The sequence below is a fragment of the Clarias gariepinus genome, chromosome 23 (genome assembly GCF_024256425.1).
Source record: "Clarias gariepinus isolate MV-2021 ecotype Netherlands chromosome 23, CGAR_prim_01v2, whole genome shotgun sequence".
Taxonomy (NCBI): Eukaryota; Metazoa; Chordata; class Actinopteri; order Siluriformes; family Clariidae; genus Clarias; species Clarias gariepinus.
In genome coordinates, this window is record NC_071122.1 from 13,814,774 (window position 1) to 13,838,409 (window position 23,636).

Below are 23,636 nucleotides of genomic sequence, written 5' to 3' on the forward strand. Positions count from 1 at the left end.
TCTTCCAAAAAATAAAACAGTTATGGCCTTTGGAACATTTTTTACAATAAAAATATATCAAAGTCAAAACTGCAAATCAAAACATTTTATATATTAAAACAGCGAATTAATCCTATCCATCATAAGATCTGTTAAAAATCCAAAACCTAAAAAAAATAGCATGAAAACCAGAAGGCACTTACTTTTTAAGGATAATCTCAGATGCTCCTTTGCTGTACATTCTAAAGTTTCCATCTGGAAGTTTAATGACAGTACTCATGGACTTTCTGACTGAGTTGAACGTGTAGACTTTATATAGCTTCTCTTCAGGGATTTGGTTCCGAATGGTCTGGTAATCCCGCTTCAGCTCGAGCACAAGTCCTAACAGGCCACACTCGGTCTTGTTGCCCACCTGCTTGGGCAGACCTCCTTCCTTATCTGGAGGCTGGAATAAAGGAGCAAAAGATGAAATATATAAGACGTAAAAGTCACTTGAAATGATGTCGTTTAGAAGAAATTGGATTTAGAGTTTGTACAATCATTTCAAACATAAAAATGCAAACACTTGAAGAATTACGCCCAAGTACAGCAACAGTAGGACAGATATGATTATACAAACCTTTAAAAACATTTAGTTATTTTGAACATAAGACATAAGGCAAAAAAATGATAGTGATATCTTAAAGATGTGTGAGGAAATTTCTTGAGAAATGTATGGGATATTTAAGAGCCTGCTGAACATTGAAGCCAAGTTTCCTGGCGGTTTGCAGAGAAATGTTCAAGCACAAAATAAATATGTTAAAATGCCACAACTGAACATTACCTTAAGATAAATTTAACCCTAAAACAAATAAAGGGGCATTGATAAATGACTGCTAAAATAGCATTAAGGACAATTCACAAGGTCACAGAATTGCAAATGCTTCATTGTGATTCTGGTTCACCAGCACTCGTCTACGCAGAACAAACCGATAATTACAGAGAACGGCCCAAGAGACAAGGAAGAGCATTTACAAACACATTCATATTAGAACTGGTTAGACTGAATAGCCTGTTGTTTGATCACAAGAGCCCTATTGGGTCCCACAGGAAGGTGTGGACACTTAGAAGAGATCAGATCTGGCACACGGAGCCTGGCTGAACGTCTGTCCTCTCCCCGGGCATCACACACTCCTGTGAGCCTTGGCATATGGCAGAGTGAAAATTGGCAGCTCTACTTCCTCTTTTCCAGCGCAGCTCTCCCCAATAAGGTCATTTTCATAGCACTTCTTTGATTATCTCCCCATCACCAGCATGTGAAGGGACAGAAACAAGCCATTTCGCCAACTCCCGACTTGCTTGAATGAGAATCGCTGAGCGCAAGGAACCTGAGAGTGAGTTGGAGAAAATCTTGGGCCACATGGTGCTGCTGCAGCCGGAATGAGCAACTTTGCCCAACATATAAGACAGAGTTCCAGGTGACACAGTGAGAGATTTCACCTTGACACAAAGCTTAGTGTGAAAAGAAGCGTTATTGGAATCCATGCACTTTTGCACTTGGCACAGCATTCTAGCTATTTCTAGCAATTTATTTTTGTCCGTGCACTCAGTGCACTATGTGAATTTATGTGCCGAATGTCAAATCCATTTTAATCTGCTGTATTTGCGCCAGTTTTGTGTTCCAACGTAGACCAAGACTTGGCAAGGATTTATCAATATAGTGCTGCAAAAAAACACTTTCATTTGCACAATGCACTACTAATTACTGGTGATGCAGGTTGTAACTTTTTATGGATATAACATACATAATTATGGATATAAAATAATGTTCATACTGATTGGTCTTGGTTACATGTTAACAGTACCAGTGGTACCCATGTGATACCACATTCCATGTAACGCTGGTAAAAACTGTATTCAGTTGTCATACATTTATACCCAAAGCAACGTCTTCCACTTATTAAGATATTTATTATAACATATCAATGCTTTTTTTTTTTTTTTTTTTTTTACAAGAATTGTACTTTAAAAATCTTGGAGATGAAGAAATACAAATATGATGGAAATTCAGACTGCTTGGATCAATAAAGGATAAAAAAGATCAAAAAGAAAAGGACAAGCAGTCCAATTTTATAACTAACTGCTCATCTTTGTATGCCAAGTCATGCCTTATTTAAGTTGTAATATGTCAAATAATATCATTTTTTCATTCATTACAACTTATGTTCCCCATGACCTATGACTTTATGGCCATAGTTAATGCTATATGGAAGTTTTATGCCCCTACTCGTGCACTAAAGCCAATTTGGAAAAGCCAATAAGCCTTCAACCAAGTCTTCAGGACTATCAGAGTACCTGTAGGAAACCCCATGAAGCATAGGGAGAACATGCAAACACATACTAGAGATAAGATTTAATGAAAGTCCCATTGACTTATGGCCCTGCCATAAGTCAATGCCAAATCACAAAAACTTTTATAAGCACATGCCTGATATTGGCCTGACAATGAAATCTTTGTCCAATTGGATGTACAACCCGACCTAAAGAACTGCCCTTTTCATAAAACACAAGGTGTCCTTACAGATACACCTAGGTAACTATCTAAAATTTATACAGTAGGGTGTGTCCTGAGTGACATCAGGGTTTCAACTTATCGCTTTAGTCAGAGGCCACTGGCTGGGGCAACTTGAGATTAACAGATCAGGAAGTTCAGTGCATCCAACTCACACTACAGGTCAAAGTATCAGTGTGCATGAGGGCAACATCTCCAACCTTTATGGTATCTCCAATTCCAAAAGGCAGTTTAACCTTCAACTGAATTCCCAGTAGTAATGTGAAACTATTTACATGTTAAGTGGAAACTGTAGCTTTTTGGTTAAAGTTATGCATTAATGACTTGAAGGTTTGAAATACTAAACTTGCAAGAGAGTCCCTGCCAGGGAGCCTGCTCAATGTAGATGCCTGTACTATAATACAAAAGAAAAGCACCTCCCGTCTCATGGACTTGTGTGACTTTAATGCTATTTCTCTGCTTAATTTTCTTTTAAAAAAGGCTCCCAAATCAGTAAAAGTCCTAGCAAGAGAAAGAGGGAAAAAAGAGATTAATTAGGGAGTGAAAAACCAGGTGGCACTACTTAGTTTTGTTAGGTATACATAAACATTGTGTTCGCAATACATCCAAATTACATTTTTCCCTATTCACAGGACATACAGTATTGTGGACTTTAAGCGACGCATACCCGTCATTTAGTATTGCTGGAATGATGGCAGTGGCAGAGCAGAGACTTCCTTTTTCTTCACTTCAACATTCCCCAAAAATCCACTGAATGCATTTAGTTCACTTTTGAGTTTTGGCTGCTTTTTTGCACAGGTAGTAGTTTTGTTTTAGTAATCATGTCATAAAAAGATACAATGCGATTGGCTTTGTGCAAAAAAGTTGTGGTTTTAAGTAAAAAGTTTAAAGTTTCCAAAATAAGGTTATATGGCGGAATGATTTGTTAAAGATAACTTTGTGTGTCAGAGAAATATAATTTGCCAAAACATGCAAAAAACTAAAGAAAAATTTATTACAACTTGCTGATAAACTGCTCATATGTACATTACAATACACAGGAAGGACATTACCTGAAATATTTCTGCCAAAAAAAGGGCGATTTCAAGGGCAACTGAAACACAAGCGAGGTCTATAAGATAGAGATTTTACTCCCATTGTCTATGACAGGGTGTCCAATCCTTTCTGCAAAGAGCCAGTGTGGTTAGAGATTTCATTCCAACCAAGCAGGAGCCACACCTGCTAGTCAGTTGAAAGCCAAGAAAAACAGATTAAACAGGTGGAATAAGGTCTAGCTCCTGCTTGGTTGTAATGCAAACCTGCAGCCACATAGGTCCTCATGGATAAGACTGGAAACCCTGGATCTGTGAGAAACTGTATAATATTGTAAAAGTCAATTGCTAAGTAATTGGTTGCTATGACTTCTTTTTTCCTTTAATAAGGTTGGCTATCCATTTTCGAAATGTATTAATAATTTTAAATATTGTTCATGGTTTTGTATAAAATTTGCAATTTTCTTTTATAGATTGCATTGGATATTACTTTCTTTATCCTATAAGTTGAGTAAGATATATTACTTTCAATCTTAGTACATCATCCACAAAAAGCTTTCTGGAGAATCATATATTTCAAGGACGGATGATTATCTTCTTTTCAGATCACCATCATATTTCTATTAATTCTGAGTATAAGCAGGGAGCTGCTGAGCTGAATATGAATTCACCAGTAGTTTGTAGAATTTAAGGTTAAACATTTCTTAGAAGTAGCGTTCAAGTGTATTATATGGTTTAGTCATTCTGCCCAGTTTTGGTTAATGATGTCTTGAAGTCACCGATAATTATAATATGCAAATAATTGAATGGGTCATCAGTGATTGGGCTGTAGCTGTTTCTGATGGAAATATTATAATGAATCAGCCTTCATGGTCTGTGTCAGTGGTATTATGTATGCATTAGATTAGATTAATTTATTAGGCCAGACACACCTCTTTGTTTAGCATTATAATGGGGGACTGCAAATGGCGTATAAAAGAATCACTGGCTGCTGGGTAAAGAGCAGGCCATGTACTGATTACGTAATGCCACACTAAAACATTTAAAAAGCGGAATCTCTCCATGGAGAGAGACAAAAATCTTTTGCTGACTGCAGGCTGAATTAAGCTTGCAGTTGAAATGATATAAATATCAAACTATTCCTTTCGTGTGGTTTCTCAAAGCTTTCTTTTCTCTCTTCTTCTCACCAGAGATGTGTTATGTAAGTCGCGCTATCCTGCTGCGAGGGCGACTCTATACTTCTCTGCTTCTATACTGTCTCACTCTTAGGAATATAGACATAGGGAAATATATATAATAAATATATATATATATAATAAAACATCAGAAATGCTTTCGATGGCTTTTTTAATAGCTTAAAAGGTATTCTGTACTCCAACAGAAATGATGTATCAAAGATAAAGGGAGAGAGAGATTGACACACAGATGGCGACACAAATGCGAAAAAAACACAGAACTGATCATTTTAGATATGCAAAAGCAGTGTCACATCTCTTTTAATGAGTCAGTCTCACAAACATTATTATATGAACAAAACGCAAATGATAATCTGAAACATGAAACCATTGAAAGGATCAAAAAAGCCTCTGTTGTAACAAACCTCAGTCTCCCATGACAAAATATGCAAGTCTAAATTGCAAAGCAGATGGCTGGAAAGTGATGATTCCAATTAGCACTGTTTGGTGTGAGGGCTGCCATGTGCACGCCATCTCCCATGTTAACAAGACTTTCTGTGTGTCTGGAGCAAAAGTTGCAGCAATTTCTACATTTTAATGTTTAAAGCATTTTTTTATTTATTTTTAGAACACATTCATATTGATTTTCGAACAACATTCTAAGAAGGATTAATTCATGTGCAGCCTCATTTGCAGTACATCAAGGGACAGAGGTTCAAATTATCCATTTCATTTTAGCATCAGTGTTTGTGCCTGCAGGAATACAAGCAGTTTTGCCCTATAAAGACTGTATTAAAAGTCCTGCTGTGGTCCAGCTGGGTGATTTAACACCTGCACAATGTGCTAGTTCCTGTCAGGCCACAATGTACGAGATATGAAATTGAAATATTATCATCTCATTTATAAGAACGGTCAATATATTTTATAACTGGATTTTTTATTTAGTTAAGCATATGCTGGTATTGCATTTCCCTATCACAGCAATTGTCTATGTTTTAATCAGAGTTCTGACTTGGTCTCAATATTATATAAAGTGGTCTTTCACTCGCTTATCGTTTACACCGCTTTATCCTGTGTACAGGGTCGCGGGAAACCTGGGGCCTATCTCAGAGACTTGGGGCACGAGGCATGGTGCATCCTGGATAGGGTACCAATTCATCAGACTCACACGCTGATTCACACACTACAGGCAATTCATGAATGCCAGTTAGCCTAATCTGCATGTCTTTGGACTGTGGGAGGAAACCGGAGTACCTGGAGGAAACCCACCAAGTGCGGGAAGAACATGCAAACTCCATGCACACAGGCCTGAATCAAACCGGACCCTTGAAGTACTAGGCCACAGTGCAAAGTCCTGTCTGGTTTAATTTCACAGAAAAGTTAATGCAGCACAAATCGGCAAAAGAAAAAAAAATAACACAACAAAAAGGCACCTGAACACCCAGTGCAAACCGGCCCCCTGTGCACGGGGATAAACTGATTATTTCGATTTCAACATATTTTATCACATATTTTATTACTTATTTCCATAATTTTCTTCTGATTCTGTAAAGCTGTTTTGCGACAATGACCATTGTTAAAAACGTTATACGGTATAAATATAAAAGTAAATTTAATTGAATTATCTTACCAGAATCTTGGTAGTATAAGCACTGTTGAGAGATATGGCATTGACCAAAACATCAAGAGTTTTTGGTGGGACTAAACTTGGGTCTGGGATGGTTTTATAATGAACATCGCCAACATAGAGCTGCACCGCTGTCATCCTGTTAGTGGTCAAGGTTCCTGTTTTATCCGAGCAGATAGCAGTAGCATTGCCCATGGTCTCGCAGGCATCCAGATGGCGTACCAAGTTATTATCCTTCATCATTTTCTAAAAAACATGCACATATATTAAAATTTACGAAACAAAAGCATAAATATTGTTAACCATACAGTACATATACCAGAGCACTTGGGAAAATCGGTAAAAAAAATAAAAAATAAAAAAAATGTTGTACCTTGACAGAATAGGCCAAGGAGATAGTAACAGCCAGTGGCAGACCTTCAGGGACAGCAACAACCAGCACCGTGACGCCAATAATAAAGAATTTTACAAAATACTGAATGTAAATCGGAGTGCATTCAGTGAGCCAGGGCCTCTTCTGGAGCACAAAGTTATCAATGGCAAAGTAGAGCACCAGGATGATGACTGTGATGGCAGACATCACCAAACCTGAGGAATCAACATATTGTGATCAACCAATATTGCCTACTTAATTCTAATACTTAAGTCAACCAGAATATTTAGAAATATACAGTAGAAATACCATTTTATATAAGGGCTTCCTCAGAGTGAAATACAATCCTTTTTAGATCCTACCATTAAGTTAAGCAGGGGTAACAAAGGAACAAATAAAAAAAATAAGGAAACCAATTTCATCCTATCTGTAAAAGGTAATAGGCACCTGCTTTGCCAATCTGCACAGCCAGTTTTGTCAGCTTTCCCTGTAGCACAGACTTCTCTTTTTTTGACACGTTGGATTTTTTTTTCTCCTTGTCATCGGCTTCTCCGCCCTCTGCACTTTTCAGTGGCTGCATCTCCATCGCTGCTGCTCCATCCTGCTTCTTAACTGTCATAATCAGAAAGGGTGACACATCACTGCGAAGGTCAGACTGATCTCAGAACCGCTGAGTCACAGCTTTCCCGATTATTATTACCACTGCGTGTTGCTGACTGCAGCCAGTTGCAGACGGTATGAACCAGACTTAAATAAGTAATGCAGACTAGGTTTTGGATATTTGCCTTTTTTCACTGTTGTTAAATGAAAACAATTCAAAAGTAATTGTTTGCAAGACATTTTTGATTAATTTGCTAAACAAATAACGATTAAATTCAATTAAATAAAAAAAATAAAGGTTTGAATTTAAATAAATAGAATATGATCAAACATTTAACTTAATAAAAATTTAAATGCTAATTAAAATAAAAGCTCAAGGCAGGAAAAAAGTGTTTGCTTGGTTTTGTCCTTCTACAGTAGTTATTTAGCCAAGGCATGTTTGAATATTTTCCACTATAGCTATAAGGAAAGTGAATGTAATGAAACTCTACCCTACCTAAAATGATACCTAAAAAATTCTGATCCATACATGCATATACAATATGCCTTAAAATTTATTCAGGTAGGCATATTGTATATGCATAACTTTAAATATTGTTATAATTTTATTAAAATTAAAATGATATTAAATGTATTTATGACTTTATAGTTTACATTAGTCTTCTCGCTCCAAAGGAAAAACACTGACATTAAACTTATGAGAATTATGGAAGTTAAACACTGGGTTCATTTGTTTTGTCGACAAACCATCCCCCTAAGAACATGTCAACACCTATGATAATACAGATACAGTAATGCTCATATAGGCTACATGCCAAGTAATACCAGAAACTACTTTTAATGAAACATGATACTGAGAGCTCCAATTCAGATAAGACAACTTGAAAGATTTAAAGAGGGGCTTCTGACAGCAGGAGTCATCAGGAAGCAAAATTCACAAGGTAACTTCGGTGAGTTTAGAAATGCATAGGTTAAAAAATAATAATAAAAACATGAAAATAAATGTTAGTCAGTTCTCAGAAGGTAAACAGGTTATCAGGTTCTATATAATAATACACTATCTAAAAGTGAAAGTAACCTTAAAACTCACAGAACATATCCCTGACCATCATACCCATATTCGCTTGTCGAAAATCCCATTTCAGATTTTGTTGTTATAATAACGTCCACATGTCTCCAAAAGCTTTGTGATAGATTTTGGAGTGTGACTATAGGGATTTGTGCCTATTAGATCACAAGAGTATTAGGAAGGTCAGACTATGACATTAAGCCAGGCCACTTCAACCCTGGCAAACAACGTCTTGATAGACCTCACTCTGCAAAGTTCTAATGCTAAAGCATACAAAGATATTCTAGACAATTTGGTGCTTGCAGCTTTTCCAACATCCTTTAGATGGCCCACATCATCATGGCCATCATGTTGATCTGATGTCCACAAACTTTTGGTCAGTTAAACATTATGAAAACCCACCTAATTGCCATCAAAACAGTAATGATCCATGTATTCTGACATCTTTCTTTTGGAACCAGCATTAAGCTTTTCATCATTTTGAGCTAAAGTAGCTCTTCTGTCGGATCGAGCTACATGGGCCAGCCTTCACTTCCCATGTGCATCAGTGAGCCTTGGCTACCCATGACCCTGTTGCAGGACATTCCAAAAATAATCCAAGGAAGGAAAAAACAGTGAACTGGCCACAAGGTCATTGGTGGCCAAGTCTCACTGGCCTACTGATGCACATGGGGAGCAAGGTTTAATCCAATAGACGCTCTAGTGATAAATAAATCAATAAAGAATTTCTACATTTTGTCCCCATAAACCATGTTCCACTGGCTAAAATTACACACAATGATCAAATTGATGAAAAGGTTAATGCTGGCTGTTATAGAAAGGTGTCAGAACACACAGTGCATCACTGTTATGGTGGCAAAAAGGGGGACCTACTCAATATGGGTGGGTAAAAACTAACTTTTTGGTTATGCTTTTACCTGAGTTAAACATAAATATAATCACACAGTAAAATGTTCCACTGACTGTGTATGCCATTATAAAGAATCATTCTATTAAGGAAAGCAGCAATGAAAGAAATGTTTCGTAGCTTCGAAAAAATTAACTGCAAACACAACTTTATACGTGTAAAGAAACGTATGTATGAGCTGGCTACGCTCCCTTCATTTTCAATATGAGCCGTACAAAATGTCCCTACAACCGATTCGCACTTGTAATCTGGCCTTGTAATATAGCAATATCGCTCTGGAGGCTCTATGCTTGCCAAGGATTTTGCTTCATAAAGCAATAACTCAGCTAAAAATGAAATGCACACAACATTTCCCTACTTAAAATGTAGTCAATCAGCCAAGACATGTGTGGTGTCTGAGGACAGAGTTTTGTAGATTAACTGCATGTCTAAATCATTTCCACATCAACTCATCACGAGGCAATGCTTCAGTACTACCATAACATATCTGTATATATAAAAAATAGATATTAAAAAAATATTGGAACTTCTGTCTATATTATGATCTAGATAATGACAAAGAAAGTCTGTTTGAGGTTTTTTAATGAAAGGAATGCTAACTTAGGCATGCTCGACGTGGTGCTAAATTATAGTTCTTGTATGTAAATCCATTACTCGGTAGTAACACTGCCTTTGTATCACCAGCTTTGGACTGAAATATCAGACACCAATGATATTTTGGCTTATAGAGTACACAAGAGTTAACATATGGATTCATATTTATATTATTATTAGTAGTATTATTATTGAAGAGTTTTAGCCAAATGGCTTTGTGCCCAATGACCAAATGTAACTTTAATGTTTTCTAACAGCAATGTAATAAGTGTCCTGAATGCAATTATAAAATTTATGGAAGCATTAACTTTATTTTCACCATTATTTTTATTATCTACTAATAACATCTGTACAGTATATTCCATCCTGTTTTTTTTGTTTTTCTATATAGAAATATAAACTTCTCTTTTTTAGTACCTAGTTATATAACCTCCTGGTCTGAACGCTTAGACAGGCCGCTGCATCTTGATTTAGCTTTCATTTAGAAAGACAGTATGTCCACAACAGCTTCTTTACCCATACAGACAGCGAGACAAAATAATTAATTATTGAGATAATCAAGTGATCCTGACACACTGAGAAAGCAGCAGACAGAATGAGTAGTGACAACACTGAAAACACACGTCTGATTAATGGGTGCACCAACACCGGCAGTGGGTCGGAATAAAAAGCGGAAATAAACCAGCTGTGAGAACTCAAAGTGAAAGTAGGTTACCTTTGGTCTGGTTGTTCTCCATATTTCCATCCTGCATTTTACCTATGATGGAGACATACGAGACACGGAACAAAAATAACAGAGAGCAGACAATAAAACATCGATCACAGGGACGCAACAGTGAAATCAAAATAAAAAAGGAAGACAGAAGATGAACATTTCGTCAACATCTCAGTGACAGTAACATACATAACACATAGATGTATCATAATGATGTATTGAAGTACAGAGTGTGGAGATTAGATTTTTGCTCTATTGAATGCTCTGCCATCTGACATTTAAAATTCATTAAACAAACAAAAAAAAATAGTTAATGTTCCAAAAAGGAAAAGCATTCCTCTACTGCTCTGCTTTAGGGCTAATTTAGTGCATACAAATTTTTCTTTTAGCGCTTTCCACCGACACAGAGCCACAGACTTACCTAAAAAAAGGCAATTAAATTAAGACAAATCTCAGCTCACAAACAAACAAATAAATAAATAAATGGACAAATAAATTCATTAATTAATTCTACCATTGGTACCCGTAAACCATGTTCCACTGGCTAAAATTACACACATGATAAACACTTCTTTTAAAACGGTCAAATATGTTAATATAAATTGATAAAAAATTAAGAAAACCGAAAATCATAATACAGGCTGACACCTTGTTAACATTAACAATTATTCCAATGGGCAACTACGTGTTTTAACAAATAGCTAAGTAGTATACGTTCAATATCAAAGATGATCAATTACATGAGACCAACTTTTATGTGGTGTAAGTGTCTAAAGTGCTGCCCTCTTGCAAGGAAATGATTTAAAATCAAAATTTAAATCACATTGTACTTGAAGACTGCTTAATTAACAAAGCACAGAGAGTGGGGAGGCCATTCCTTTCATCCTCAAAATTAGAATGATGCTAGTTAAACTATTCTATCCATCCATCTAGAAACCTCTAAAGTTCAACTAGGGACCCTGGAGGCCAATGGTGAGCATTGCATTTATTCCGATTATTACGACCGTGGTAGGATCTCCGGTCAACAGTCAGGCACGTATTCACACACTGCGGACAATTTGGGAATGCCTATTAGCTAATCTGCATTTCTTTGAACTGTGGGAGAAAAGACCCCACCAAGCACGGGGAGAACATGCAAACTTGTAAACAGTTGTAAACATGTAAACAGACACGACGTGGGAATCGAACCCGGACCCTGGGCATGCAAGGCCACAATGCTAAGCACAAAGCCACCATGCACCAGCTAAACTATTCAGAATAGGGTAGTACTAGAAAGAGGCAAGAGCAACTACCTGCTAAAACCCATGTACAAAATCAATCACAAAGTACTTTCAGCAAGAGAACAAATCTGCTAACTGCGTTTCATCTTAAAGAACACTTTGTCTTCTTATTAGCTTCTTCTAGGTTGTTCTGAATGGCCTCTGAACTAAAACAGCCATGTAAAACCTCCTCAGTCTGCAGTTCTTTAAACCTCCATGATTGGTTCAATAAAACCAAAATTAGCTCTGTGTCGGTGAAAAGGGGGTATAGATAATAGTTTCATATGTATTCATATAAAAATGTGGCAATGATATTATGTAGGTCCTAATTTGTTTCATGGCAGAGACAAAAGTGTAGTAAGTTTTAGTTTTAAGGGTTTAAGGTGTAGTACCTTCTTTGTCATTTTGCCACAGAATATCTGAATTTTGTCTTATAGCCAGAGCTTTTTGACAGTTTGTATGAAGTGGTTCCAAGCTCTGATTTCTGGTTTGTCACTATGCAGTGTTCTCATATGACTGTTAATATTATATTAAGACTGTTAAGAGTATCTATTCAGATATTCCATGGACATATAAACACGCAAACATTACACCCATGAGGGACAGAGCAACAGTACATGACCACAAAGGACATGCAGGAGAGACAGACAAGAGCATGGGCATGCAACACCACGGATGGAGGGAGACTACAGACTAAAAATGTCCAGGAACTGAAAAGGAAAGTAAGAGAGTGTACAAACCAAACAATTTAAACTAAAGCACTACCAGCTCTATGTCTAGTTAATTTTGCTTGGCTTGTTGTGTTCTAATCTCGCATGAATGTGTTAGTCATATCTAGTTCTTATACTTACTACAACCTCAGCCATGTTATGGACCGCCCTATTGCTAGAAGACTTATAATTCATTATATACAAGTATTCATATAGTAGGGTTTCAGTAAAAGTACTACTACCCATAACGATTAGTTCTGAGTAATCTCATACAAAATGTAAGTTGTCAAAAGTAACATCTTGTTTTATTCTGTAACATTTACAGTTGTTCCATACATGCTTAAAAAAATTCTGCATCATAAAAAATGTGATGCGTTCCTTTTGTCCATTTAATCATACGAATAAATGGATTTAAAAAAAAGAATCTAATTACAACATTTTTTTCTTGTTACAGTGCTTTTTAATTGTTTAATGTTTTCCCTCTCAAAGAAAAAAAAACACCTAAAAGTCTAATATCTAATACCTAGATCAGGACAATCTACCATGTCTAAACACACTGCGAGATATGGCGAGGGTACTGTATATCATGACACTTGATGTTCTCACAATACAGTGTTAACAATACTGACAATACGTTCAGAAAGGTTATTAAATCATAATCACTATATCGATTTAATTTACTGGTGCTGTAAGACATGATCACAATCCAATTCAAGGAGAATAATGTATCAGACATTCATATGGGCAATTCTAGTGATTGTTTTCTTTAAATATTACAACAGTAGATGAACGACAATGGAAGCTGATTACTCTGCCTCTGTGGTTTTATACCTGTTATAGTTTTACTAGAAGGACTGTAATTTTTTACGCCTGGATCAACAAAGCCAGAGTTTGAGACAAACGTCATTCACTAATCTTGAACATTATTGTAATATTTCCACAAGCCTTTCCTTTTTTGGGGGGGAACAAATTACAAAGCATAAAATATCAGCATACCCAGGTTCGAGTGAGCTGCGCGTTTATAAACTGTATGAACATTAATGGAAAATATGGGTAGTGATGGGTATAACTGTGGTAAAGGCATGATTTCTGGCAAAGAAGAATTCTGGCTTCTAAATAATTGATACAGGTGAATGCAAATGTAGTCAAGACAAGACATGAGCAAACAAGGTTCAGTTTTGATTGCATGTTGTTGTCAAGCTCTGGCCATGTTGAACCACACTTGGTGACTCAGCAAAGCTGCATCTTTTTTTTGTAGATTAATCAAATAAAAAACACCTGCCTATGTATTTTAATATGATTGATTCATAGTCAGCTTGAGTTCTGACCCTACTGTAACACTTGCTTTCAGGTGTCTATTATAATCCAAAAAAGAAGAAGGTTTATAAAGGAGGAACAAAAGAGGAGTTCACAAACTCAGGGTTGGCATGCAGCAGGACAGCTGTCTGCGAAAGATGTTAGAGAAAAAAAAGAGGAAAAGGAAAAGACAAATATAGGGATGAAGCCATAAAGGAGCAACAGAGGTCTTCTCAACCTACCATTGACTAGGGTGGCATTACCAGGGGCATTTGCACCTGCAGCACCATCGGTGGCTATTGTTGCGATGGGGTGGGAGGAGGGATGGGAGCAGTCTAGCGAGTACCAAATGGGCGAAAAAAAATAATAATACATAAATTAATAACAGTGAACAAAAATAACATGGTTAAGAATGTCGTAACCACGATTCAGTACAGTTTTAATATGCAGCTTTCAAATGAACAGAGTCTAAAGCAGAGGGCTTCAATCTTATCCAAAAAGCAGGGCAGTTACAGGCTTTCATTCCATCCAAGCAGGAGCCACATGTCATTCATTTGTTTTATTCACATTTGAGTCTCCAATCAGCTAGCAAATGTAAGCTTCATATTTGGCTGCAGTGAAAGCCTGCGGGAACACCAGATCTTTGCGGATAAGACCGAAGACTTCAAGTCAAAGGGAATGGCGTCATCAATGAGCAACACGATCAAAACACAACATAAGACACATCACATGTAACATGGGCAGACATGAAACAAAACTGAAGCACAGAACAACATCACGATACATGGCACGAAAAAGTCAGGATTGACCAGATTTCAGAGACCAGACCTCTGTCAGCTAGATAAACTCTACAATTAGTTGTCCATTCTACTGAAGCAGGTCAAGTACTTAATGTACTATACACGCATGAAGATACACATGAAGTGATTAACGTCACCACCGCATATTTACTAGAAATCATTTTACACATTCACGTTTCCTTAATTATTGAAAAGTTATAAAACTCTAATCAAGAGGCTTTAATGATAATTAAAGTTCGCTCCGGAATTATTGGCACCCTTGGTTAAGATGGGTAAAAGTGTTTATCGTGGAAAAAAAATATTTGTGGTTATGTAAATCTTACTATAAATATATGAGGGGGGAAAAGTAACATTGAAATCACAAGGTGCATTTTAATAAAATAATTTTTTTTTTAAACAAATGAAAGAACACAATTGCATAATTATTGGCACCCATAAGAATGTTTTTTTTTTTTTAAGTGTACTGTAAATCACAAATGCTACTGTTCTATTTTACTATAAACATCACAAAATGTTATGCCAATAAAAAGCTTACAACAATCTGAACTTTAACTAAACTGCCTAAATGCTTATTTGGCCCCATTTATAGGATGGCTAGGAAGACAAATAATTTTTCAAGTATTATAAGAGAAGATTTGAATTCCTCTCACTCATTCTTGCTCCTTCCCAGGACTCGAGAAGCCTGGCGGACCTCCCATTTGACTTGGGTCACTAGGCTGGGTACACCCTGGACAGGTTGTCAGTCTGTGACAGGATGTTAGATTTCTGGGCTCTCCAAATCTACATATAACTGCCACCTCCATGTAAATAGTTTAATTGGAAAGCATGCCCGAAAAAGGTATTTTCTTACATTTAATCCAAAGGGTTCGCCTTATGCTACTGACAGAAGCAAAGTTCTACTATTATATGATCTGATATAACAAAGCATGTTTTTATGACACTAAAAAATAAAGCGTTTTGGCCATGCTTAAGATAGGATGGGGATTCTGTGATGTAGTAGGCCTTCCCCTAACGCCCCAAAGAAATGGCACGAGCCATTACACATGTAATAAAACACATGATGTCATGGAGTCTACTGTAACTGGATTGTGGTTGCATCATCTAGAAGTACACTGATACCAGAAAAAGTCTACACAAAATCGTTTTGACCATATAATCAAGCATGAACAACCCCAGACCTAAGCCTGACTGAACACCTGTGGGATACACTTAAGATATTCTACATTGAGAAGTCATCTTAGATTCTTTGTTCTGGATTCCCATTAAGATTTATATGAGAAAATGCATCAATGTTGCAGTATGTTGCAAAAACAACATGCAGTTGTGCCACAATTTTAAACCAACTCTTGCTGACTGTCATCAAATATGAGGTGGCAAGGTTTGCTGTGAAATTATACTTTGGACCAGAAGCATCAACAGCAGGTTAACCCACAAATGGAAACCACATATCGGGGAAATCCCGGTGGCTACTACAAAATACTGTGGTGGCTTATTCATGCTTTAAGTCTGTTTGAAAATAGATGTCGAAGGTTCCTTAGAAGCCTGATCCACAATATTTTTGCTCTTCCAAAAAAAACCCCTACATTTTGACAAGGTATTTTTTTAAAGACAATTACCTTAAATATGCATTCATACACATGATCATGGAAAGGTACACAAAATCATTGTTCTGCAATGAACACCCAAGACTCTAAAAACCTGAAAGGTGTAAATCAAAAAGAACAATCCACTTGCACTAACCGAAGAATATTAAAATGATCTGTATGGAGGAGCATCGAAGATCAATCTATAAGTTTCTCCAATCTTGTGAGACATTACAGGAAATGGCTCAGTGCTGTTATTTTCTCCAAGGGAGGATTCAAGGGGTGCATTACATTAAAAAACGTTACTACTTTAATAAAATGAAACTAAAAAGCATCCCCAAATGTATCAATGCATGTGTCATTTATGTTACATGATTCATTATGAAGGGTGCCAATAATTTTGCAATTGACGATACATATTTATATGAGCCACGCAACTACAGCAGCAAGGTTGCAGCATCAAAAAGCTCTACAAGATTCGCCTAGAAATTTCTTGATAGGGATAAACCCCTAAGTTGATTTATGCTCTAGATAGGGTTTATTAAGATTTGGTCAACCCAGTGCTCAGCAGGTCTATGCAGGCATATGGATGGGATGCATCTATGGACTTAAAAAGATGTAGTCGGCAAGCTTTTCTTTTTAAGTTAAGGATTGCTGTGATTGAAGCTGAGCTGAGGAAGGGGAAAGGGTATTCAAAAGGATTAAGGGGTAACTTCTTTATTCCTTGGGTTAAAGTGGGGTCCAGGGTAAACAGAGCAATACTCTACCTGCTAGCTGTCGGCCATCTTCCATTGACTGACCTGTGTTATGGTTTACAGAATGACAAGAAAATAATGCCTTACAGTGGTATACAGAATCAGCAAATCACATTGGTCTACCGATCTTCATATGGTAGGATTTTTCATTATACATTTCCCCAGAGGTTTAATTTATAAACAATGAAAACGACCTCACAGTGGCACAAAATTACTAAATTACATTGGTCTGCTAAAAAATCATTAGAATTTCACGTCATAAAAAGTGTGTATTGTAACTAGTGCTAATATCTAGTGATATAGTACAGTATATTGCACTATTATTTTCACACAATATTATTCATAGCTAGTCCTTACTATGTGCAGAAATCATTGGGTTGACAACTTGTCTTATGTAGTCAGCAGGTAAAAAGAAGTTTTGTCCCGAAAATATTAGTTTTCTGATGTCACAACTACACATAAAGATATTGACCTAAGGACCTAGTTGGTCTGGAATCCAAGCAATGGCCATAAAGCACAGTTAAACACATTTCTTAATGCATTTGTTTTTTTTTTTATGGACCAACATGAATTTTGTTTGCATCCAAACATTTGAAACATTTTTCCCATGTGTGTTCTCAAACCTGTGTGTAGTCCCAGGAATCAAACCCCGGTCCAACAAAGATTGCCTATTGGGTTTCCTTTGGAATAGGTGTAACTTGGTGAAAGGTGAAAGCATGAGAGAAAGCGATCTGCTCCCAGGACCAGCCACATAATTGGTCTAATTTCAGGATGGTTTTCATTTCATGATTGAAAATGGCATAGATGTGCATGTTATTTTTTGTTTTACTTAGGCAAGTGGGTATCTGCGAAAGTCATGTACAGTATACTTTTATGTACAGAAAGCAGAAATGTGGAAGTTTCTTACAGAAAAATCAATTATTGCAAAATAAATATGTCACTGTTATGATAAAATTGTTTCTATTCATTATAAAAAAAAAAATAATAATAATTATAAGACTTCCATTTATGGTAACTTTTAGTCCGAGTTATGCTCACATAGCAGTACATATTTATTCCAAAAACTGTAGCTAGTTAGTCCTAACTTCTGATATAACAATCCAGTTACACACAAAATAAAAATGCTTTAAAATGCCTAAAATGCTAGCTTAGCTAAGTACTATGGCAGCCTGTTTTTTTTTTTTTTAACTGTATCCATAAAATATATTTCTAAAGCATTATCTATTTTAGGAGTAGAAATATCCCTAACACTAAAACTTATTCCAAAAAGCTTACTGATTTCCTTTTTTGTAACCAAGTCTTATTCTTAGTAGCTATTGCATTTGAAGTATTATTTTAAAATAAACCAAAACTAAGTTACATGGTTAGACTTCCCTTTATCAGCTGTGAAAAAAACTTATACAAAAGCATTAGAAGTACATATTTTCACTGTATGTCTCGCCTGCAGGATCAAGCACAAAGCATTATGTTGCAAAGCCACTATAGTATTTCACAGGTATAAAAACTCACGTTTTGTGATGAAGTGCTAAAACTGACCTTCTTACCTTGTTGTAACGATAAGGAAAGCTAATTTCACTTTGCATTCATCAAAATCAGTTGCGAAAAAAAACTCAAGGTAAACCATATGCTTTTGAAACATATAAGGAAGATACTGTACCTTTCTTTTCTTTCTTCTCTTCCTCTTCTCCACCAGCTCCAAGTAGGGTAAAGATGATTCCACTCTGAGAGTTCACACCAACAGCTGTGACCACCATCCGGCCTGAGCCCTCCATCACATGGGTACCTATTAAACCAGACATAAATAATGACAGTGTAAGCAATAATGCAAATGATATCTTGCACTAATAAGCAACAATAAGCTGACATTAGTATGGCTTTAAAGGGTAGGTGTTCCGCTTGAATTGCATGTTGGTAACTCTCAAAGGGTGTATAAGATAAGATATAGTGTACCTTTATTAGTCATACAGTGGTGAAATTTCTTTTTCATATTCGTATTCATAGCTTTTGCCTACATTTTCCCGAATCAGAGTAAATCTGATACTTTTAGTGTGTTTGCCTCATGGTTTAGTTTGCCTTTTGATTGCATTAAAAAAAACATCTTTCACTAATTGGTCGGAAATCAGGAAATGGAAGAAAAGCAAAGCAAAATACAAAATCACCTGAGCATGGAGATCGTGGCACTGACAGGAAATAATATACTTGAAAATTATATAAATATCAAATCTTAAACATATTGTGTATGCATCCAGTGTTTGTTTTAACTTTGTATTTATTTGTTTAAATATTTACAACACATGGCATTTCTGCAGTGCACAGCTCTGTGCTTTGGCTCAGTTTATGCCTCCTGGCACAGTTTAGCAGCTGATATATACAGAAAAATGCTGCCCACAACCCAAAATACGTGGCTTCTTTCTGCAGCCGAATTGCTTAAGGGTCAAATCGCTTTCTGAAAGCATTCTCATCAAAGTGAACAGAGATCCCCTCAACCTCAGAGCACTGATATCTAAGGTTGAGGTCAGGCCTTCGTCTATTGCATTCCAGCTTTGGAAAAATTCACGACTTTATAAATCTTGCTTTTTGCACGAGAGCACTGTCATGCTGGAATAGGTTTGGACCTGTTAGTTCTGGTGAAGGAAAGTCTTAATGCTAGAGACATTTTAGACAACTGTGTGCTTCCACCTTTCTGACAACAGCTTAAGAAAGAACTCCAGTATCAGGAATAAATGTTTTAAACATTATTGGCTAAACTTTTGTCATGGTTTACAATATTACTACAGTTTTTTTTATTTATTTTAAACTATTCCATGCTTATCTGTACATGTCTTTCCTTTAAGACTTCCAAGCATACTTTTGATCTCAGTTTCTTAGCTAAAGCATGCACATCGTTAGTGTTGATTTCGAATGCATATGATAGTAAAGTCACGCATTTCAAATGTTACAAAATTCTGTCCTACTGATAATCAACTACTTCAAAACGGTCAAAATATTATATCATGTGATCCATCTTAAACTATTTTGTTATCACTACAATAACTTCAGGGAGATGACATTACATATAGGTTAATTAAACTCCCATCAGCTAGAGAGCCACATAATCACTGCTTAATCAAGTGCAAAGAATATATGTGCAAAACATGTCATGCAGATGAGTATTGTGCAGAGCAAAGCCAATTTTACATAATACGCTTAAGGACGTTTCACTTGTTCTTCTTACCAGAAAGAAGCATGGGATCTTTGTCTGCACATTTCCGCACATGATCTGATTCTCCCGTAAGAGAGCTCTCATCAATTTTAAGATCGTTGCCTTGTATCAAGATTCCATCCGTTGGAAGTAGATCACCTTGGTAAAGATACAATAAAATCTGTGTGAATACTAATGACCATGACCTTCAACAAACATGATCACACTTCATTTGACACCAACTATGTGGACCAACATCATCCCACATAGATAAGCAATGACATGGGAAATATAATGTACAGTATGAAGTAGATCACTAAATAAGACCAGGGTTAATTCAACACAGAAATGGGTATAAACTCAGTGGACAAACCATGTCTCATGTTACTAAAAAAGTGTTAACTGCAAATTACAGTTAATTAACTTTGGCTTAATCAATAGCTTTATGCTTTCTATTGTCTGAGGCTAGGCTAAATGTGCCTACATACATACATACCATACTTGATTTGTGCAATATCTCCCACCACAAGGTCTGCCACAGGAAGCTGGATGACTTGACTTCCTCGCACCACCTGAAACTTTTGCTCTTGCTCAATACGGCTCTGCAAGCCACGAAACTGCTTCTCTTTACTCCAGTCATTGAATGCAGTGACAAGCACCACACACACCACCGAGAGCAAAATGGCAGCTCCTTCAATCCACCCTGCCTCGGCTTCTCCTTCATCTTCTGCTCCAGCGTTTGCGGCGCCACATGCTACAGAAATATAATGGAAAGGGTTACATTTAGAGATATTCAGCAATAATGTACAATTTTACCAACAGATGTTCATGATCACACGTTTATTTATACACATTTACGTCACTTACAACTAAAAAAAGGAATGAATATCACATATATTCACACAACATACATATTACTATAAATGTACCCAATTAGCAGTCTGACAATCAGCACAGTGTGTGTAGACTGAAGGTGAGGACTTTTGTAACATACTGTATGAGCACATGACAATGTGTGCAGAATACACATTAAGTATTCTCTATTGTATGAAGTCCAGACCATATAGTAGTCATTTAATTTTTACAGTATACTACAGTACAATGTTTTTCATATAAAAATATAATTTCCTTTTTTTTTTCACTGTTATCTGTATGCTGTGTGTACATGTGACTAGTGCAGATGTCTAAATTGCAAGAAATATACAGTATGTGCCTTAAAGGACTTTTCAAGAAATACTTGAAGGCTAAATTTTCTCTAAGAACTTTAAATAAGAACCTTTTTTTTTAAAGAAAATGTGAGTTTTAGGAAAATGTTTTCAATAGATATGCGTAATGTAGCCTCACAAACTTGGCTAACAGGCATGGAACCTGATGTGGTCTTTTTTTGTTTTGTGATGCTTTTCTACTCAGCAGGGTTGTTAGGTGTTTATATGCATTATGGCTTAAACCACTCTGACTGTTCCCCCTTGAGATTGTTATTAACAAGGTGTTTTCCCCCCTATAGAACTGCTGTTTACTGATGTTTTTTTGCCCTGTTTAGTATAAATTGTTGTTTGTGAAAATTCCACTAGATTAGCATTTAAATGTATGAAAAATTCAAACCAGCCCACCAACAACGATATCACAGTCACTGAGATCAAATTTTTTCCACTTCAAAATTCAGTTTAAACATTACTTGAAGATCTTGACCTGCATTTGAATGATTTTATGCATAGCTCTGCTAGAACATGATTGCCTGATTAGATAATTGATTGCAGTGGCTGGTGGGTGTATACAGGCACACTCATTCACTCTCTCTCACACACACACACACACACACACACACACACACACACACACACACACACACACATCCCTTTAATTCGTCAGTGTTTGTTGCTTGCTATAGCATTTCAACACCAACTGAACAAGCTTCAGCACCATGGACAGCACCAAGCACAACCTGACAGTTTCCTTTCTAGAGTGGTGTAGAGCCCAGAAAAAAAATTTAAATGTCAATTCTTAATTATAAAATTAAGACATTTTCAGGGATGTCTCTTAATGCATGCTACTAATAAATACATATATAAATAAAATAAATTAATAAATTTAAAAAAAGCCATGATAAGTGCTTTAATTAGTCTCTCTGCCATGTACTGTACAGTAGATACACCATCTAAAAATATTCCCAGAAAATGCTCGTGCTGTTGTTCCTTTTAAAATGTACAACTAAATATATAACTGAGCAATTCTTTATTCTCTTTATATTATAAGCACTTTTTTATAGTGCTAATGAGATGTATCTACAGAGGTCCTTCCTACTGTGTGCTTAGCAATCCTCTTACTAGTGGATGCACATGTTTAGGGTCTATGAAAATTAACACATTTACAAACACCAGTCACAAGGGCTTTCCTTAAGAGCCCTGCAGCGGGAAATTGGCAGTTCTGGGATTTCAACTTGTAACCTTTTGATCAATAGACCAATGAGCATCTATTTCCTCCAAGTCAAAGTTTCTCCAGACCAGCCTTTGAAGCCCATAGAACTGCACACTTGTGAGTTGTCTACAGCCTTGCTGCAGAAATCAAAATCAAACATGCCTAGGGCTAGATAATAAGCTGGATGACGTAGCTTGATATCAGGTAGGCACAAGCCTTGCCGCTACTTCTGGAGGCTGATGAGCATAAAGATAGCAAACTGCAATTATAATGCTACTAACTGGGACTGTTTATTATGTTCTATTAAAGCATACAAATATGATCTTTCTTTAAAAATAATAATAATGCATTTATAAATTTTAATTCATGGCAAATGTATAGTCACGAACTGTGTCTCAGATCTTAGTACTTTTTGTTTTAAAAATAAATGCATACTGCTGTAATATCATATATTCTAAAGGTAATAACTGCAGAACAATATGATCTTTTTCTAATAGTACGAAATAATCCATCCCTTCTGTTATGGCACATTTAGCAGTAGTGGGATCATTGTGATGGGTCATTGTAGTAAGCTCAGCAGCATTACTGCACTCATTATCTACCAGTTTTTACTAAGAATCACTATTTAATCTTAACTGTAGTGATTTTAAAGTAAAAATCATACAAGGCACTTTTAGTAATTTATTAATGTGTCAGATCATCAAGTCAGGACATTTTACCCCTCCATGTTTCTTTATAATTTGAAGACATGAAAGTTAACGTGTGTTTGCTCCAAAGATAATACAACTTTTTGAACTGCTGCTTAATCATCAATAAATCAGAATATTGTGGCGTGGGCGGGGCGGCGGCTGACGACCAGCATGCCTTGCGGGGATGTCGGTGTCTGTTCACCATGTTGGGGAAAGGTGTTTGGGTTGGTGGCTTCGGCCCTGTTTGTGTGAGGGGTGTGTGACGTGTGAAATGTGCTCCAGTTCAAGCTAGTGCTAAATTGGATGTAGGCTCCTGAGTGAAGGTGC

The 23,636-nt window shown here is 36.5% G+C and overlaps 1 protein-coding gene across 9 annotated transcripts in view; it reads right to left on the reverse strand.

The window, feature by feature from the left end:
• atp2b2 (ATPase plasma membrane Ca2+ transporting 2) overlaps positions 1-23,636 on the reverse strand; it is an 81,232-nt gene that overhangs the window by 16,877 nt on the left and 40,719 nt on the right. For 6 of the 9 annotated variants that reach the window (XM_053483937.1, XM_053483939.1, XM_053483936.1 and 3 more), the window contains exons 3-12: positions 20,702-20,959; positions 20,239-20,364; positions 18,682-18,807; positions 17,037-17,069; positions 14,129-14,221; positions 10,622-10,663; positions 7,184-7,348; positions 6,737-6,951; positions 6,367-6,609; positions 183-424 (exon numbers count right to left, since the gene is read on the reverse strand). In XM_053483937.1, the coding sequence (XP_053339912.1) occupies positions 183-424; positions 6,367-6,609; positions 6,737-6,951; positions 7,184-7,348; positions 10,622-10,663; positions 14,129-14,221; positions 17,037-17,069; positions 18,682-18,807; positions 20,239-20,364; positions 20,702-20,959 (1,543 nt within the window). The remainder of the gene's footprint in view (positions 1-182; positions 425-6,366; positions 6,610-6,736; positions 6,952-7,183; positions 7,349-10,621; positions 10,664-14,128; positions 14,222-17,036; positions 17,070-18,681; positions 18,808-20,238; positions 20,365-20,701; positions 20,960-23,636) is intronic. The other 3 variants (XM_053483934.1, XM_053483938.1, XM_053483931.1) reach the window with 2 other exon arrangements.